Raw genomic sequence first — 15,601 nt, 5'->3', positions numbered from 1 at the left:
ATAATTTAAAAGACAGAAAATCATCAAATTTTCTCCCATCTTTAGTCACACTTTTATACTGACATGCCCTGCAAGTCGATCTGAACTCAACACCATTAAAAAAAAAACTACAAATGTCAAATGAGCTGTAAAATAGATGCTATATATTGGAACAGTATTGCTCTGATACATCAATTTCTAGAATATTAACACAACTTTCTTTTGTTTATATAATTTGAAGAAGCTGCAGAGCACAGATGACTGGACTCCTTTTCACACACTAAAATAAAACTGTAACTTGAGGCATCTGATCACGATGTCTTACTTGTCCCGAGGCCGCTATGTATTGACATTAAGCCAAACTTTTTTAAACTATCAGGCCCAAGTTGCAACAGCTTTGCCATCAAAACTTATGGGAAGGTATCAGAGTGAGACCGTCTTATACACGGCGCTGACGAAAAGTTATTTCCCCAGCAGCGCTGATGATGGCGGCAGCAAAAATAGTGATTTACTGCAGAGGTGTAAACAAAACTGCTCCATCTTTGGTTCTCTTCTCTCTTCCTTCTAACCCTTGTGTCCACAATTCCTCAGAGAAAGACAAACATCGATCTGAGTTACAGCCTCAGACTACTGAGAATCTCTCTGGTCTGCACACCCACAGAAACATGCACATATAGAAGCCTTATTTCTTTCCCTGCAGCTTCAAGTTTCTGAACTATGCCCCAACAGGAGTCTTGCAAAATTTACGTATACATTTTAAAAACAATATTGCAGATTTTTATTACAGCTGCTGTTGTTAACCACTTATCTGACCTGTCATAAGTCATGCTGCTTGTACATTCACTGTTTTAGGCTCTATAGACAGCAGTTTCTTGCACAGTTTAGGCAGCCAATGAAGTCCAAGTTGACTGGATTTAAAATTAGTTGGCAAACACATCCTCATTTTACAATTTTTTTACTCACTGATATGGTCATTGTGTTCAGAGGTGAAAACTTTCAGAAAAACACAGGAATTGTCACAGACACTTCTCTGCCACTGATCAAGACAGGACAGACTTTATGATACTGACAGCATCTGTTGAGCCTTCCTGGCTGTCAGTGACAATTCTGATATTTCCCTGAAAGAAAAGGGAATGTTTTGGATTCCAACAAAGAAGAAAATGTAGTTTAGTTGTGGCCACGTAATAGTTGTTTGCATGATGTGTCCTCCAGCCGTTAATATGATTGTGCCAAGGAGAACACTTAATGAAAACAAATAACAGAAAAACTGCGGCCATGCATCACAGCCCGGATTCAGTAATTATCATATATGTATCAAACTTGAGTTTATTAGCTCTGTGTCACAGGAAGTGGCATGCAATAAACTGAGTGAAATAAAGTTTGACTCATTTAGGCACCTTGAGACATTCAAGGGTATTTTTTTAAATCCTGTAAATCACGAGTTGGATCTGCAGCAAACCTGACTTTTCCCCAGCACATGCACCACACTGTGGCTCATGTTTTGTGCCTCCTCTGACAAAAGGTACTCATCACTACTGAGCAGAAACACCCCACAACCCTTATGTTTTGAGGAAACCACACAGGTCAGGAACAGTGCACAGCCCTCATCAAAGTTGCTGTGATCCTTACCTGCTTATTTCTCCAACATGGTAAATCTAAGTGATCATTCTCTTATTGGCAAGTACACTGCATTCCAGTTATTCACCTGTGCTGCAGCTAAGTCATAAAACAACAACCTATACCATCTTTGCTACACTGAAATGACTCTTACGGAAAGCTTATGTACTCACCCAGTAGACCATAGTAAAAAGGAAACTGGGCAGCGTCAGTTGAGTACTGAGGGAGTGCATACAGACCACCAGGTAGGGAATTCCACAACAAACGGTTTCTGGATATAAGGGAGTCCACGCGGTCCTGGATGATCTGGATGAAGCAGAGGTAAAGCAGAAAGGAGGAGGTGTGAAGAAAAAGAAGAAAAAGATCAGGGAAACAAGCTGAATTGTAAATGAACACCATAAAAAATCTATTTAAAACAATGGATATAAAAAAAAACAGGGGTAAAAACAGGGTGCAAGAGTGAACATAAAGTATAACTTATCAAGAAGAGAGCAGAAAGAAAGGATGAGACTATAATAACCAATAATTTTCTTTTCTTCTTTCTTGTATTTTTTTTTCAGTCAAACTGAAAGATCAATTGCCTGAAATTGCCCCCTTAATTCCACCACCTAACAACAGACATGTACTAATATTTGAAACTAAAAATGACAGCTTTTTAGGTTATGTTTGGTGCTTTGAGAGGTCTTGAAGAGAGGAACATCTTTGCAGAACCGACCCAAGACACTTCATCCTGTGGAGCAACTCAATCCCAACACGAGCAGTCCATTAGTGAGTTAACTAATACGATCCATCTGTCTTGTTACCGGAGGTTGGGTGAGCTGGTTGAATGTTGTGACACTGAGCCAAATCTTCCAGAAGGCAGTTACCATAGTATAAATACAAGTAATAACTCTAAAATAATATTAAAGAAGAGTAACAATACCATAAGTAAAAGTAATTTATCAAGTATGAGCAAAACATACTCACGAGCTTTATTAGTACTATGACTGATGTTTTAATGAGGAAATCAGCTGGTTAAACTGTTTATTGCACATTTTATTAACTCATTATATGACTTGTGAGATTGTATTTTGTCAGTGTAACTTAAATTACTGTATGAAGTGCAGCAGTGCAAGTATGAAACACTGAAAATACCTGAAGTCTGTACAGTGATGAGGATCAGAGGGCTTCTGACTCTGTGGCAGAGGGGTGATGGTGTAAATCTGGTTTACTAGAAAGTAAGGAAGCTTTTGGGGGACTGAGCAAAAACTCGTCCCTTCTGAGGACAGCTTTAGGCCACAACTGTACTTATGTTTTCTTCTTCTCTGTTTTTTTTTCACTTTCTCTTCAGTATCCACTAGTTGGGGCAAATAATTCAGCTCAGGTCTGCCAGAAAGACTTTTTTAAACATGTGATGTTTTAATTTACTTGGAACTAAAAAATCATTTGTCATACCATAAATTTGAAACATTTAACAATACTGCTAATACTAATGTTAGACCCATAACATCTAATCTATTGACTGGGAGAAGGCGTTTGATTGTGTCCCTGGGCTGGCCCTACAGGATGTAATGCAAGAGTAATGGAGCTGTTGATTCTAGCCAATTGGTTGGTTGGCACTAAAAAAATTGTATTTATTTATTTTTGCAAATTATATAGTGACATAAAAATCCTTGAATTTCATTTCGGTTTTAGGACATAAATGGCATATGAGCTGTCTATATTTTGGACTTTTACATGCATATTTTAAATTTTTTGCATGGCTAATAATGGACTATAAACCATTCAAAAGTAGAGATATACCTAAGTAGTTTTGACTTATTGTGAAACTTAAAAAACAAACAAACTTTCTTTGTATTTAGATCAAAACAGTGGAGGAAACAGAGAGTGGGGAATTGACACTTACATCCAGCTCTTAACAGCCACACACACACACATATATGCCTACACACCCACCTCCTTACACCAACTGTCAGGCTCGCAGTATGTGGGACACTACGGTTATCAGCCACGCTTCATTTCACCCGTTTAGCCTGGTGGCATGCTGGCTCTGACTTTTTAGCACATCTGGCCAACAGTATACAGCTGTCAGCGGTCTCCTGTCTAATTTCATACCCTGCTAGCACTGGGCATTTGGTGGAATTACCAAGGTCTTGTTTGTGCTCAAAAAAAAAAAAAATGCTGCAATTTGAGGATACTTCATATTATTAAGGTAAACATGAAGGTAAACATAAATTATAGTTGTAGGGCTTGGTGATGAAATTATCAGTCATTTTACAAAAAGATGGGTCCTTATTCCTGGTGTTTGATAGATGGCATTGATGCAAACATTTTAATATACACAGCATTAAATTGGCTCAAACAGTGTCATTTTCTCTTAAACTTCAGAGGGATACCTTCTACGGAATATGGTCTAAATGGACAGACTATGTTAAGCATATGAGGTGTGATTTTGTATATGATGTTACAACCCTGAGTACTACGTAAACCTACCTGCCCTGCTGCCTCCTCACCCTAGTTTTTTTGTTTGTTTGTTTGTTTTTTTCTTCTTCTTTTCTTTTCTCTTCTTTTTCTGTCTTCTTTATTTTTCAATTATAAGTTAAAATGTGACAGCAAAGAAAGTGTAAAAAGGCAAACTACTGTTATGTTCAACAGCTGTCCCAATAAAAGAGATAATAATAAAAAAAAAAATTGGCTCAAACAGACAAATTTCAATTGCATATGCCGTACTTTCAGTTCACTGTATAATTTTTCTACTTTACATATGCATATGAAGTAGAAAATTATACACATAACAGGAGGCAAATTCTGAAAGCAAATGTTGGAAAATAATTAGGAAAATAAAAAGGTTGTACTTTTAAGTATAGTAGCTATAACCCTTCAGGGATGGTTAGGCGTGCTTCATATTTTGAAAGTTTTGAAAGTTGATACCTTGATTACTCATTTGTGCAATCAAAGCAATCAACTGAGCTATAGAATTAAAAAGGGTGTCATTATTTTATGACTAATAACAGAAAATAACTGTGCCAGCATTAAAAATTAATGGCTTTTCAGTCTGTTAAACGTTCTTTCTATTTGTACAAATTCAAAGAGGTAAGATATAAAATCAATAAGAATGATAAAGCCAATTTTCTTAGTCTTAATAAAGCCTAAATATGTGCAAAAAGATCTACCTGTATACCTGTGCTTCAAACTTACTTTGTGAAAAAGAATGGAGATTCCACCTTTAAACTTGCATTCAGTGTAACTTCAGCAATTAAATCAGACAACAAACTGACCTACACAACAACCACAGTCCTCACCTAGTAATAATATTTTTACACACATTAAATGTTACGCTATGATGATAATTGTGATAATTATGATATCAGTATTCATGGTGGACGTGATAAATTAAAACAAACTGTGGGCTTTAGAAAGATCATAGCAATCATACTGATGTTTATGTAATGATACCTATGATTCTTCTGCTGATGTTGGTGATAAAAAGGATTATTATCCCCTGTGTCTGTGTTCAGAGATGATACAAAGCGCAAATGGTCCCTGAGGTCTGAATCGAGGCTGTAAGGAAATGAATTTCTTCAAAAAAAGGAAGACTAGGATGGCTTTTGTGGTACATGGCAATGACACAGGTTCATTTTCTGTACATCAGCTGGTTAGGTCATTTAATGAGCCAGCCTGTGGGTTTCTAGCCTTGAGAGCGGGCATGAACGCCCACTCACATACTGCAGTCTCTTAAACCTGTAGGCTGCCAGACAGCATGGTCCTCCTTCACACTTGGTGCTTCACAACTGGCACTTCACGACGCCTATGTTTTCATTTCAGGCAACAAAATGCTGGTTTCCATCTTCAATATTTCTTTTCTTTTCGAAAAGATTGTCAGGTTAGGTTAAAATGAAACCTGAACTCCATATTAGATGTAACGTTTTCTAGGTTAACTTTGCTGAATAGTCCACCAGAGATTTTATGAGCACTTTTCACACATAGCAAGAGGTTTTCTTTTCTGTTTGTCACTGATTAGAACTGATAAGTCACACACAATCTAGACTACCATTAGATACATAAGGACTCCTGCTAAATATATGTAACTGTCACAAGTCTGATGACAGTGAAGACAATGAACATTAAGCGCTAGCTGGTGCCAAATCAAAGGGAAAGAGGGGCAGTAGCTTTGAGAGTTGAAAAAGGGATAAGTTCTATATAAAAATGTTATATGCCAATGGTGTATCAGCGGCTTTCTCACATGATGCTAAGGGTTTATTGCGTAAAAACACAGTTTTATGAAGAAAAAACAACAACAAAAAGTCAAACTGTAACCCTGATCTCAAAACAAACTTTGAGCATGCCAAATCACCCCCGGTAACTTTGATATACCTTCACTGAGTGTTTGAACACTGCATTGCCGAGCTGCTTCTGAGTGCAAATGTATGAATATGGAGCAGAAAAAGTACTGCAAAAGAGAGGGCACATTCAGCTAACCTTCTTTGGATAAAAAAAAAAAATACTGACAACCGGAGAAAGAAATCTTTCAAAAGTTTGTCTTTGGGAGGTGATGCATAGCCAGCGGCAATGTATAGTACAGAACAAGCTATAGCAGTTTGACTGACTAAATGCAACTTTCCTGATGAAAATAAATCCACAACTCCCATTAAGACAGTGTTTTGCAAGCTTACCTCAAGAGTTGTTAAGACTATTTTGGCTATGGAGGAGAAGTAGGCATCCCAGAGGAACTGAGTTTGTTGGCGGAGAGCCAAGATCCTGTCATGGCCCACGGACCGGGTAATGGAGGGAACCTGTGGAAAAAATAGACAAAGAAGATCAAGATGACAGTGAGACAGATTATATTATGCTAGATTTTTAAACAATGCTGAGTGAAAGATGAGAATCGGCAGAAGGCAAATAGGGTGGAGGAAGCATAAATAATTTGTGGACATGCAGAAAAGATTAAAGGAGATTTTCCCCTCAAGACTCTTCCACCACATCTTACTCTGTACTTACCTCCATTGATAGTGTTTCAACTAAACCACCTGCTATTCAGCTCCAGTTCTGTATTCACCTGAGACTTTATTCATCTAAGTGTATGCTTGGAATATATATATATTTATTTTATATAGATGAGTTTGATGAGCTCTCCAAAGCTAAAAGATATTTAAGCTTTAGTTTAGAATTACACAAAACAGTTAATCAACTTATCATAGATGTTACATTACCTCAACAACTTATTGATCATTGTTAATTTATTTTTTCCTGGAACAGAAATGAAGGGGAATGAAAAAAGACCCACAAGAACAGCCCATGATCTCACTGGTCCCAGCACACACTAACATACAAAACATGAGCAGCTGGCTTGTGAATTGCCTGAATGGCACCTTTAGGGAGAGACAGTGAAAGCCTAAAATTAAGGAACACCATGATCCTGACTTGGAAGCTAAACAACCGGATATACCAGGGAGATGGTGCAGGATGTTGTCTTGATGTCCAGCTTGGAAAACAACAAAGTACCTACAAGATGAGATCAGACATAACCATACATGCTCCATTGAGCTTGACAATAAAACAGTCAAGGGAATATTCCAGCCAGTGTTCCTAAAGACCCTCATCGGCCCTTAAGAGATGGGGGCGTATTTGAAGCCCAAGAACTGTGTGGTGTTTCGGCCCCAGTGACAAGAAATCTCCCGTTAATAAACAGAGTGCCAACTGGTTAGACTTGGCCAATGAAAAGGCCACTATAATCTGGAGAAATAATGAGTGATGGCGATAATCAGTTTTCCCGAAACACTGGTCATTTTCCATGAGGGTGTTGAGGATTTTTATTTAAAGAGTCCCAAGCCACTTGGCTCTATCGCTCATGCTTTGACCGGGGAGCTCTCATCTTACAGTGATCTGTGAAGCCTAATGAGGCGACTCCGACTGACAGTCATCCTGTCTGGAATGTCTTCAACTGATATTTGTCACTGAAATATACCAATTTCCACATGCATTATGTGTCCAATAATATCTTCATCCCCTCTGCTTCAAGGCGAAATGATCCCTTCATTCATTTAAATGAGACCACTGCATTGACAGGAGTGCTGATACAGTGGGTGTTGGCAAAAAAACAAACTGTAGGGCTGACAAGCAAAAACACAACTCTAAAAGATAATATAATTGAATGAATTGAAAAAGTAAAAGTGTACATTCTATATCATACTAATACGTTTGAGTTTTCATCCATTTCTTTCCATTTATTGTTTGGATTTAGACAGGTTTAATTTTTGCCTGGGTTTCTTTGGTTTACTGTACTATTGATTTTTGCATGCTTAAAATTATATATTCAGTTTACTTTGTAACAAAAGTTGCAATTGTTTGCCTTTGAAACTTTACATTGCTGGGCTGTCCAATTACCCTTCAAACCCATATTCATATTTTTTAAACTGGTCTTATTAAATTGCTTTTATGTCATATGACTACAGTGATGCTGCTTGCATTTTTATTTATCTATTTTTTTATGCTTCGCTCTTTTCACACAAGAATAATAAATAAACACGACTGGATTTCATCTCTGACAGCCCTGAAAATATTTTGGGTAGTGACAGATTTACCAAGCAGGGTGAATTAGTGTGAGGCTGCACTCACAAGACTGCATTGATAGTAGTGGACGCGTGGATAACACGCTCAGACAAAAACTGGTTCACCCGAAAGACAAAACGCCAAAACACAGACTTAACAATGTGGTGTATGCTGTACAGTGCAGCGAGGAATGCCCAGACCTCTACATTGGAGAGACCAAACAGCCACTTCACAAGCGCATGGCACAACATAGAAGAGCCACCTCCACAGGACAAGACTCAGCTGTCCATCTGCATCTTAAGGATAAAGGACACTCTTTTGAGGATGCCAATGTTCACATTTTGGACAGAGAGGACAGATGGTTTGAAAGAGGAGTGAAAAAAGCCATCTATGTCCACTGTGAGTGACCATCTTTGAACAGAGGCGGTGGTTTACGACACCAACTGTCTGCCATCTATAATCCAGTTTTGAGATTCCTTCCCAGACGCCTTAACGCCCACTCACACCCTGGGCCATCTGACCTCAGGAATTCGCATGATAAGGTGGGGCCAGGTTTCACAATGAACTCACCCGAAACTCTGGCTGATTGGGACCCACACCCAGTTTCACACCTTGGCTCAGGCGATTAGAGGATCATCAGGGGGTCCTTTTGTCCCTCTGTGGGGGGATACTCCCACTAGGTTTATATCTGGGACTCTCCACCATTTGACCTTAGAACTGAAGAAGCTTCTCGGATAAGAGGTGAAACGTCTTAAAGAAACTTAAAGAAGTCCAGACGCTTTTCTTTGCAAGTTCCTTTGACATTGATAGTAGTGGTTTGCAGTCAACTGCCTGCTACAACCCTTAGTAAATAATTTTTGTATGATTCATTTAAATGCTTTCCTCCCATAATTTTGCTCTCTGAAATCAAAGAATCTGCAAATACGTGCTGTATGCAAGGCCAGCTGCAAAAATAACTGTGTCCATGCTTACCACTGTGCCTCTACAGTAAGTACAGATAACACAAGTATTTTTTTTAATGCTTGGACAGAGCATTAGTAAATCTGGCCCACAGAGTGATGACAAAATTGCATCAAAAATGAAAGAGTCACAGATTATGTGGCAGAGTGTTGATAATTATGGGTAAAAACCAAAAAAAGCACTCACAGTACAGAGGGGCTCTGTTGCTTATCCACTTTATAACAAAATTGTATTATAATTGCTTTTTCATTTACTTTTAAAAGATATTTATTTCACATTTGTGTGATCTGAAAACCCCACATTAATTGTGAACTCAGGAAAAGCGGTTGTGCCGGTGTTGACGTCACTGGGATCTGCCTACAGCAGCACAAGCTTTAATTGTTCAGCTCTCTGAGGTGGAATATAAACAACACCAATCAAATCAGCCCCATTCTCTTTCCCTCGATTGACTCTAATAGTGTTTATGTTTCTCAGCAGGGGGGCGTTTTGTGTGTGTGTGTGTGTTGTGTATTTCCCCTCTCCATGGAGAGAACAGAAACTCTACATATTAAACAGCCAGGTATTGCTGCGCTCAGTGATGTAATTGAAAGTAATGAGATTCAACTCTCTCAGCAGGTGTTACAGCTTCAGTGTTGCGTGAGTTCCTGTGTGTGTGTGTGTGTGTGTTTGTGTGTGTACACGCGCATGCACGTGTGTAGGTAGTTTCTAGTGAACAAAAAAAAAAAAGGGAAAAACCAATCAGGGCAAGCATACAGAATTTGTTTACCAACCAAAAACATAAATATTTTTGTACAAAAAATATATTCTGGTTAAATATTTCACTGATTATCGCCTTCTTTACAGATGTTCTCATCTGGACCAAAATAATTAAATAAGTAAATTCTGGATGTTTTAATGCTTCTTAAAGGTGTTAAGCGGACCGTTGAATAAACCATAGAGCCTGAGGCTAAAGAATCCTTTCTGATATCTACTTTCTAGAAAATGCTTTTATTCTTGCCGCTCTGCCGACTGCCTCAGTGCTGAAAGAAAGAAATGAAACACCTTCAAGGTGTCCTCAACATCTATAAATGTGTGTTGAATGAAAAGCAGAAACAACCTGTATTGTTGTATCCCTTTTAAATAATTAATTAATGTTTATTTATGTAACATTATATTAAACTGCTCAACTGGTGTTTATTTAAAACTGACAGGAAATATGCAGATGACTTTATTTCATCTAAAAAAATTAGTTCCTGTTTTTTATCAGGAATTTGGATGACATAGATGATTTTCTGGAAAAGAAAGGTGGTTTTTGAACCACCACGATGTATACAGGTAGGTCCATGACAATGACAAAGTTTTTGTAGTTTTATTTCTGAGTGATATATTTGCACTGGATCTTTCAATATGAGGAGAAACTGACATAAGTAAAGGGGGCAACTATTTGCCTGAAAAAACCTTTTGGCTCTCGGAGGAGGTGGACGCACTTTTTCTCCTCTCCCTTATCTTCCCTGCTTAGTTCTTATGTCCTTGTCTAGTCTCGTGTTTTTTGTATTACTTTTCCCTGGAACACTCTCTCACAGTCTGTCTCTAAAACCTAAAGAGAATTATGAACTTGATCAACTGGTCTCTGAATGCTATTGACACCCTTTTCTCAATGAGAAGTCTGGGCTCGGGAGAGCCCGAGTGCCCTGGAGGGACTTTCCCTGCCGGATACACGATGGACGGGTGGCAGAATCGTGTGCCTGGTGGGACTGTCGATCGAGGACGCTGAAGATATCTACCTATTCGGAACCATGATAACAGGGTTCTTGCTGATCGGAGCTGGCTTGACCCTGACTTATCGGAGAATTAAGAAAGCGGAACCGGCTGTTCAAACCCCCCCAAGGCTGCCCGCTGGGATTGAAACGATGGGACGAGACGCGACTTCTCAGAACGGGCTCATTGAAAGCAGCATGGTTAAGACCTTGGAGACGCTTACAGCTGCCGTGAATACTCAGAATAACACCTCTGAGCGTATATTGGGTTACATCAAGGAGAGGCCTGCTCAGAATAACACCTTTGAGCGAAAGTTGGATTACATCGTGGAACAGCTCACTGCAGTCGTGAGTTCTCAGAATCGGCTATCTGAGCAAAAGAATGACAACACCACGGAACGCAAGTTTGATAACATCATGGGGAAGCTCGCAGTTCTCCAACGGGAGATCGAGAGACCAGTGTCGGAGTGTTAAAGAACAGCTTGAAATTCTCATGAGTTGTTGCAAAAGGAAAATTACCATCATAATCCGGCTACCCCTTTGGCGCCAGCTGTGGGCTCAAGGCTGGAACCGAACAAAACCTCCCTGATAACGACTGTGTTTAGTCTGTTCCTTCTCATTCCATGCAAGGCCGCCTGGGTTGGCTGGAAGACTGTTTACTTAGCCTAGCAGGGCGAAGGACACTGTCTCAGCTGAACTATGGACACGCACACACATACATATACTGATACTGATAAGCACTCACTGACGCATCACCCTCCCTACCCCGGATCCAACGCCACCTCCAACGCTTACCTCCCCCTCTGATGTGGACATCGGGTCAGCTGGAGGCGCAGTCGAAGATTGCAGCGGTCCCAGATCAGATGTACACACTGGAACACTTTCCCATGTTGCTTGTCTGTGTTTATTGTGCTATGGTGTGTTGATATCTGTGCATTGATGTATTATCCTTTTGTGTTACACATTTTGATGTTTTTTTTCCTCGCTACCTAGCCTGACCTGTCTCCCCAATGTGATGTTTGTATATTGTAAGTACGGTCGGCAAGGTCTGTCATCTTGGTTGTAGGCAAAAGACCTGCAACTGACAAATAAAGGCTATCTCTCTCATCTCATCTCAAAATGAACCTATAAGAGAGATTGCAAAATAGTAATATTGGTTAAGTCGACCATCTATGACATTCTTAAGAAGAATGAATGCAGTGAAGCTCAGCGACACCAAAAGGCCCGCAAGCTCACAGAAAATAACTAAAGTGCACGATGACAGAATAGTTTGAAAGAAAAAAGGTTGATAATTGTAAAGGTCTACAAACCAGAGATGCCTTGTAAAGAGATGGTTTACAACAAAGTGCAAAAATCTGATAACAAGAAATGAAAAGGACCACGTTAGATTTACCAACAAATAAATAAATAATCATTAGATAGATGAAACCAAGGTTTACTTGTATCGGAATCATGAGAAGAGAAAAGTATGAAAAATGAGAGGAACGGCTCAGGATCTGAAGCAAACATCATCTGTCAAACATGGTGGAGGCATTACTATAAGTCAGCACAGTCAGTACAAATGAAGAAAACACTTTGGGAAGCCACTTACTGCATCCAAGTATTAAATGTCTTATGTATGTCTTATGGTCACTGATTCAGTCTCTTCCCTTCCTACCTTTGATTCTGTGCTTAGCGTGGCACCAAAACAACAAGAACCACCGATCTGGTGAACAATGAAGGGAAACAATCCAACCTTCACCAGTTTGAAATGTTAAAATGTGCCTCAGGTTGCATGATGCTTGTTCTGAAGTGACATGTATGTGAGCGTCCCTTTATATGCTACTGTGGTTCATCACTCACGCATTTCATGTATTATCCTAAAAGCCTTGGAAATTAGCTGTGTTTATACCTGCCCCTGTCATTTCCTTACATGTCTGCATTAAAGCAAGGGAAATTAATGGAAAAATGTTTGCTTTGTTTGGATCGGTAATGAATGTGAACACCCTCAGTGTCGGAGGCTACGTCAAAACAAATCTCTCACTTCACACATTATCTTAACCAACAATTAGCACGCCTTTGCAAGATGGTTTGATTTTAAGCAAATAAACCAAATAACAAAACCTCTGACGAGACTAGTGCACTATTGTGAGTCTCAGTAATGCTTAATAAGGGAAAAAGCCTGGTATGTTTTATCTAAAAGCCACATTTTTTTAAGATGGCCTGTCTGCTATTGTGTGTTTCACATAGAAAAAAAGCTAATAGAAGTCTAACAAAAAACCACAAACACACTAATTAAAAGCAAAAAGCCTACACGCGCTTACTTCTGGACTTGCTGTCCAGGTGGTGGTACAGGTCACTGAGGCAACACATGGTAACACAGAGTTATTACAGTAAGTAAATATCACAAGCTCTACCCACCGCTGTAATGAAAGAGAACAGAAGGTGATCCAATTGTTGACTCATCTATTTTAGATAAAAATAGTTCAGAGTGTAGGTGTGAGTGTCTGTGAATCTCACCGCTGTCATAAAGAATAAGATTTTAAAAAAGCCACATGATTGCAATGAGATTTTTAAACTTGGTACATATTGGTGATGTGCTGACAGGTCACACTTTTATCAACAGTTTTTCGCATCCATAACCCAACAATCACCATTTGATTACACAGACACCAAGTGCCAGATGCTTTATTTCCACATTATATTTCTATTTGGACTTCTCTGGAAAAAGTCTCTGAAGCAAAAATGATTCACTGCACTATCATGGAGGCGGCATGATGGCGCAGTGGTTAGCACTGAGATCTCATAGCAAGACGTTTTAGGGTTTAAACTGGCTGTTCTCCTTGCGCTTCTCTTGCTTTTTGATGGCTTTCTTCCACAGTCCAAAGACATATATGTTGGCATACTTACAGCAGGTCAACTGCAGATCCTAAATGAGCTGTAGGTGTAAATAGGACAACGTGTTCAGGGTGTTGCCACATTTACCGGCTCCAGCCTCTGTGTGAACCTAATTGGATTAGTTACTAGGAAAAGGGATAGTTGGTTTTATATTCAAAAGCTCACAGTCAAATTAAATTCATTTAAAATTACAGCATTTCACTTTATACTTAGAGCTATGTCATCCATGCCTGTGAATTGTGAGTGAAATGACAGCCATTTGAAATAATTTAGAGAAAATATACTCCATGAGAAAATAGCTTTTTCCATGAAGTTTGGTGTAAAGAAGGGATTAATCGGAGGCCTCTCAGAGGCAGGACCTTCCACAGCTGTCGGAGCAGGAAGCAATAGCAGGTTACCTTTGCTAACAAGTTCTTAATGAATACCCATTAGTAGGCCACTGGTATGGGATTGTAGGAGGCTGCAGATGCAGGCAAGAATAAGTCAGTTTAAGGCTTTAAAATAAGCAATAAAATCCTAAAATCTATTCTACAAGACACAGATAGCAAGTCATTAAAAAGGCTATTTGATAAAAAGTATCACAAACAAACACTTGATCTTTGAGGAATCTATCTATCTAGGATCTATTTAGTTTTTGACATGACTGTGTGCCCACTTGGAGGTAAGCTTTTCTGACAGGCAGGAGTGTGTTGAGGAAATATTACACATTTTGTCAGCTTCTTCCAGGCTTCTCAAACTGAATACATGATTTGCATAAAACTGCCTAAACTGAAATCAAGCTGATTAAACTCATATGGCAGCTTTGTTTGGCAAAGTCAGCCTGTTCTACTTCAGGGCCACAAATCTGTTCCCACACATTTCTGATCTATGCATTGTGCTTGAAGTTTGAATCAGCCCCAGCTCCCATGGGGATTTTGAGCCAGAGAGGACAATTATAACTGGGAAGATGGTGGCATTTCACCATCCAGACACTGAATTAGCCGATGCTGAAAGGGCACAGTTTATCTTTTGTTGGTGTAAAGTGCAAGGAAAATTTGTCCTCTTTATCCAGGTTACATGGTGGTGGCCTTTGCTAACTTTGATCCATTTACATATATATATGTAAAAAAATTATATATATATATATATATATATATATATATATATATATATATATATATATATATATATATATATATATATATATATATATATATAATGTGTATATATTTTTTTTCTTCATCTGTTCATACTATTGCTGGAAAACTCATACATCTGCTGAAGAATCTATCCTATCTAATTTCATTTCCCCATCATTTAATTTTCCAGTGTTTTACAGTACCTGTAATAGCAGCCTCTCATCGCCAATGATGGCGGCTTTCCTCCAGTCAATTACTTCAGAGAAGGGAAGCTCCCAGCCATTACTTAGAATAACTGGAATACAGGCAGCCTGTGAGGAAATACAAATTAAAAATTAAAAACAAACACGAAGAAAGAGGCACTACAAGCAGAGGCCATTCTATTTTGAGCTGAAGTGGAAAATACGTCAGAAATTTACTGTTGTTAACTTTGTGGACAACCATGGGACTCCTAGCGTAGCTTAAATAACACACTCTCAAACACATTTGCAAATTGGATTTGTAGAAGGATATCAGCTGAGCAAACAGGGGGTGTGGCATTAATTCACTTTAAAGTTTTTGGTTGTGATTGTGAACTTGTCCAGTTGTTCACCTCAGCAGAGCTGTCCTCCCTATAAGAAAGAGGTTAAATAAAGGCTAAAGAAAACAGTAACTTGAAACTGTTTACAAGATTTAGTAGATAAAGTGAAGGAGAAAAATCACAGTAATGCATAAAGTGTAAGCAGAATTTTAAAGTAGAGCACTGGGATGGATCAGCTTTTGGTCTTTTTTTTGTAAGGGATTTAT

The 15,601-nt window shown here is 38.8% G+C and overlaps 1 protein-coding gene across 1 annotated transcript in view; it reads right to left on the bottom strand.

The window, feature by feature from the left end:
• Window positions 1–15,601, bottom strand: part of LOC146501934 (exostosin-1) — a 331,006-nt gene that overhangs the window by 41,124 nt on the left and 274,281 nt on the right. Inside the window, exons 5-7 of the mRNA XM_085132477.1 lie at window positions 15,019–15,126; window positions 6,249–6,368; window positions 1,770–1,902 (exon numbers count right to left, since the gene is read on the bottom strand). Of these exons, the coding sequence (XP_084988603.1) occupies window positions 1,770–1,902; window positions 6,249–6,368; window positions 15,019–15,126 (361 nt within the window). The remainder of the gene's footprint in view (window positions 1–1,769; window positions 1,903–6,248; window positions 6,369–15,018; window positions 15,127–15,601) is intronic.

The sequence above is a fragment of the Neolamprologus multifasciatus genome, chromosome 15 (genome assembly GCF_963576455.1).
Source record: "Neolamprologus multifasciatus chromosome 15, fNeoMul1.2, whole genome shotgun sequence".
Lineage (NCBI taxonomy): Eukaryota > Metazoa > Chordata > Actinopteri > Cichliformes > Cichlidae > Neolamprologus > Neolamprologus multifasciatus.
This window is presented reverse-complemented; position numbering and strand designations above follow the sequence as displayed.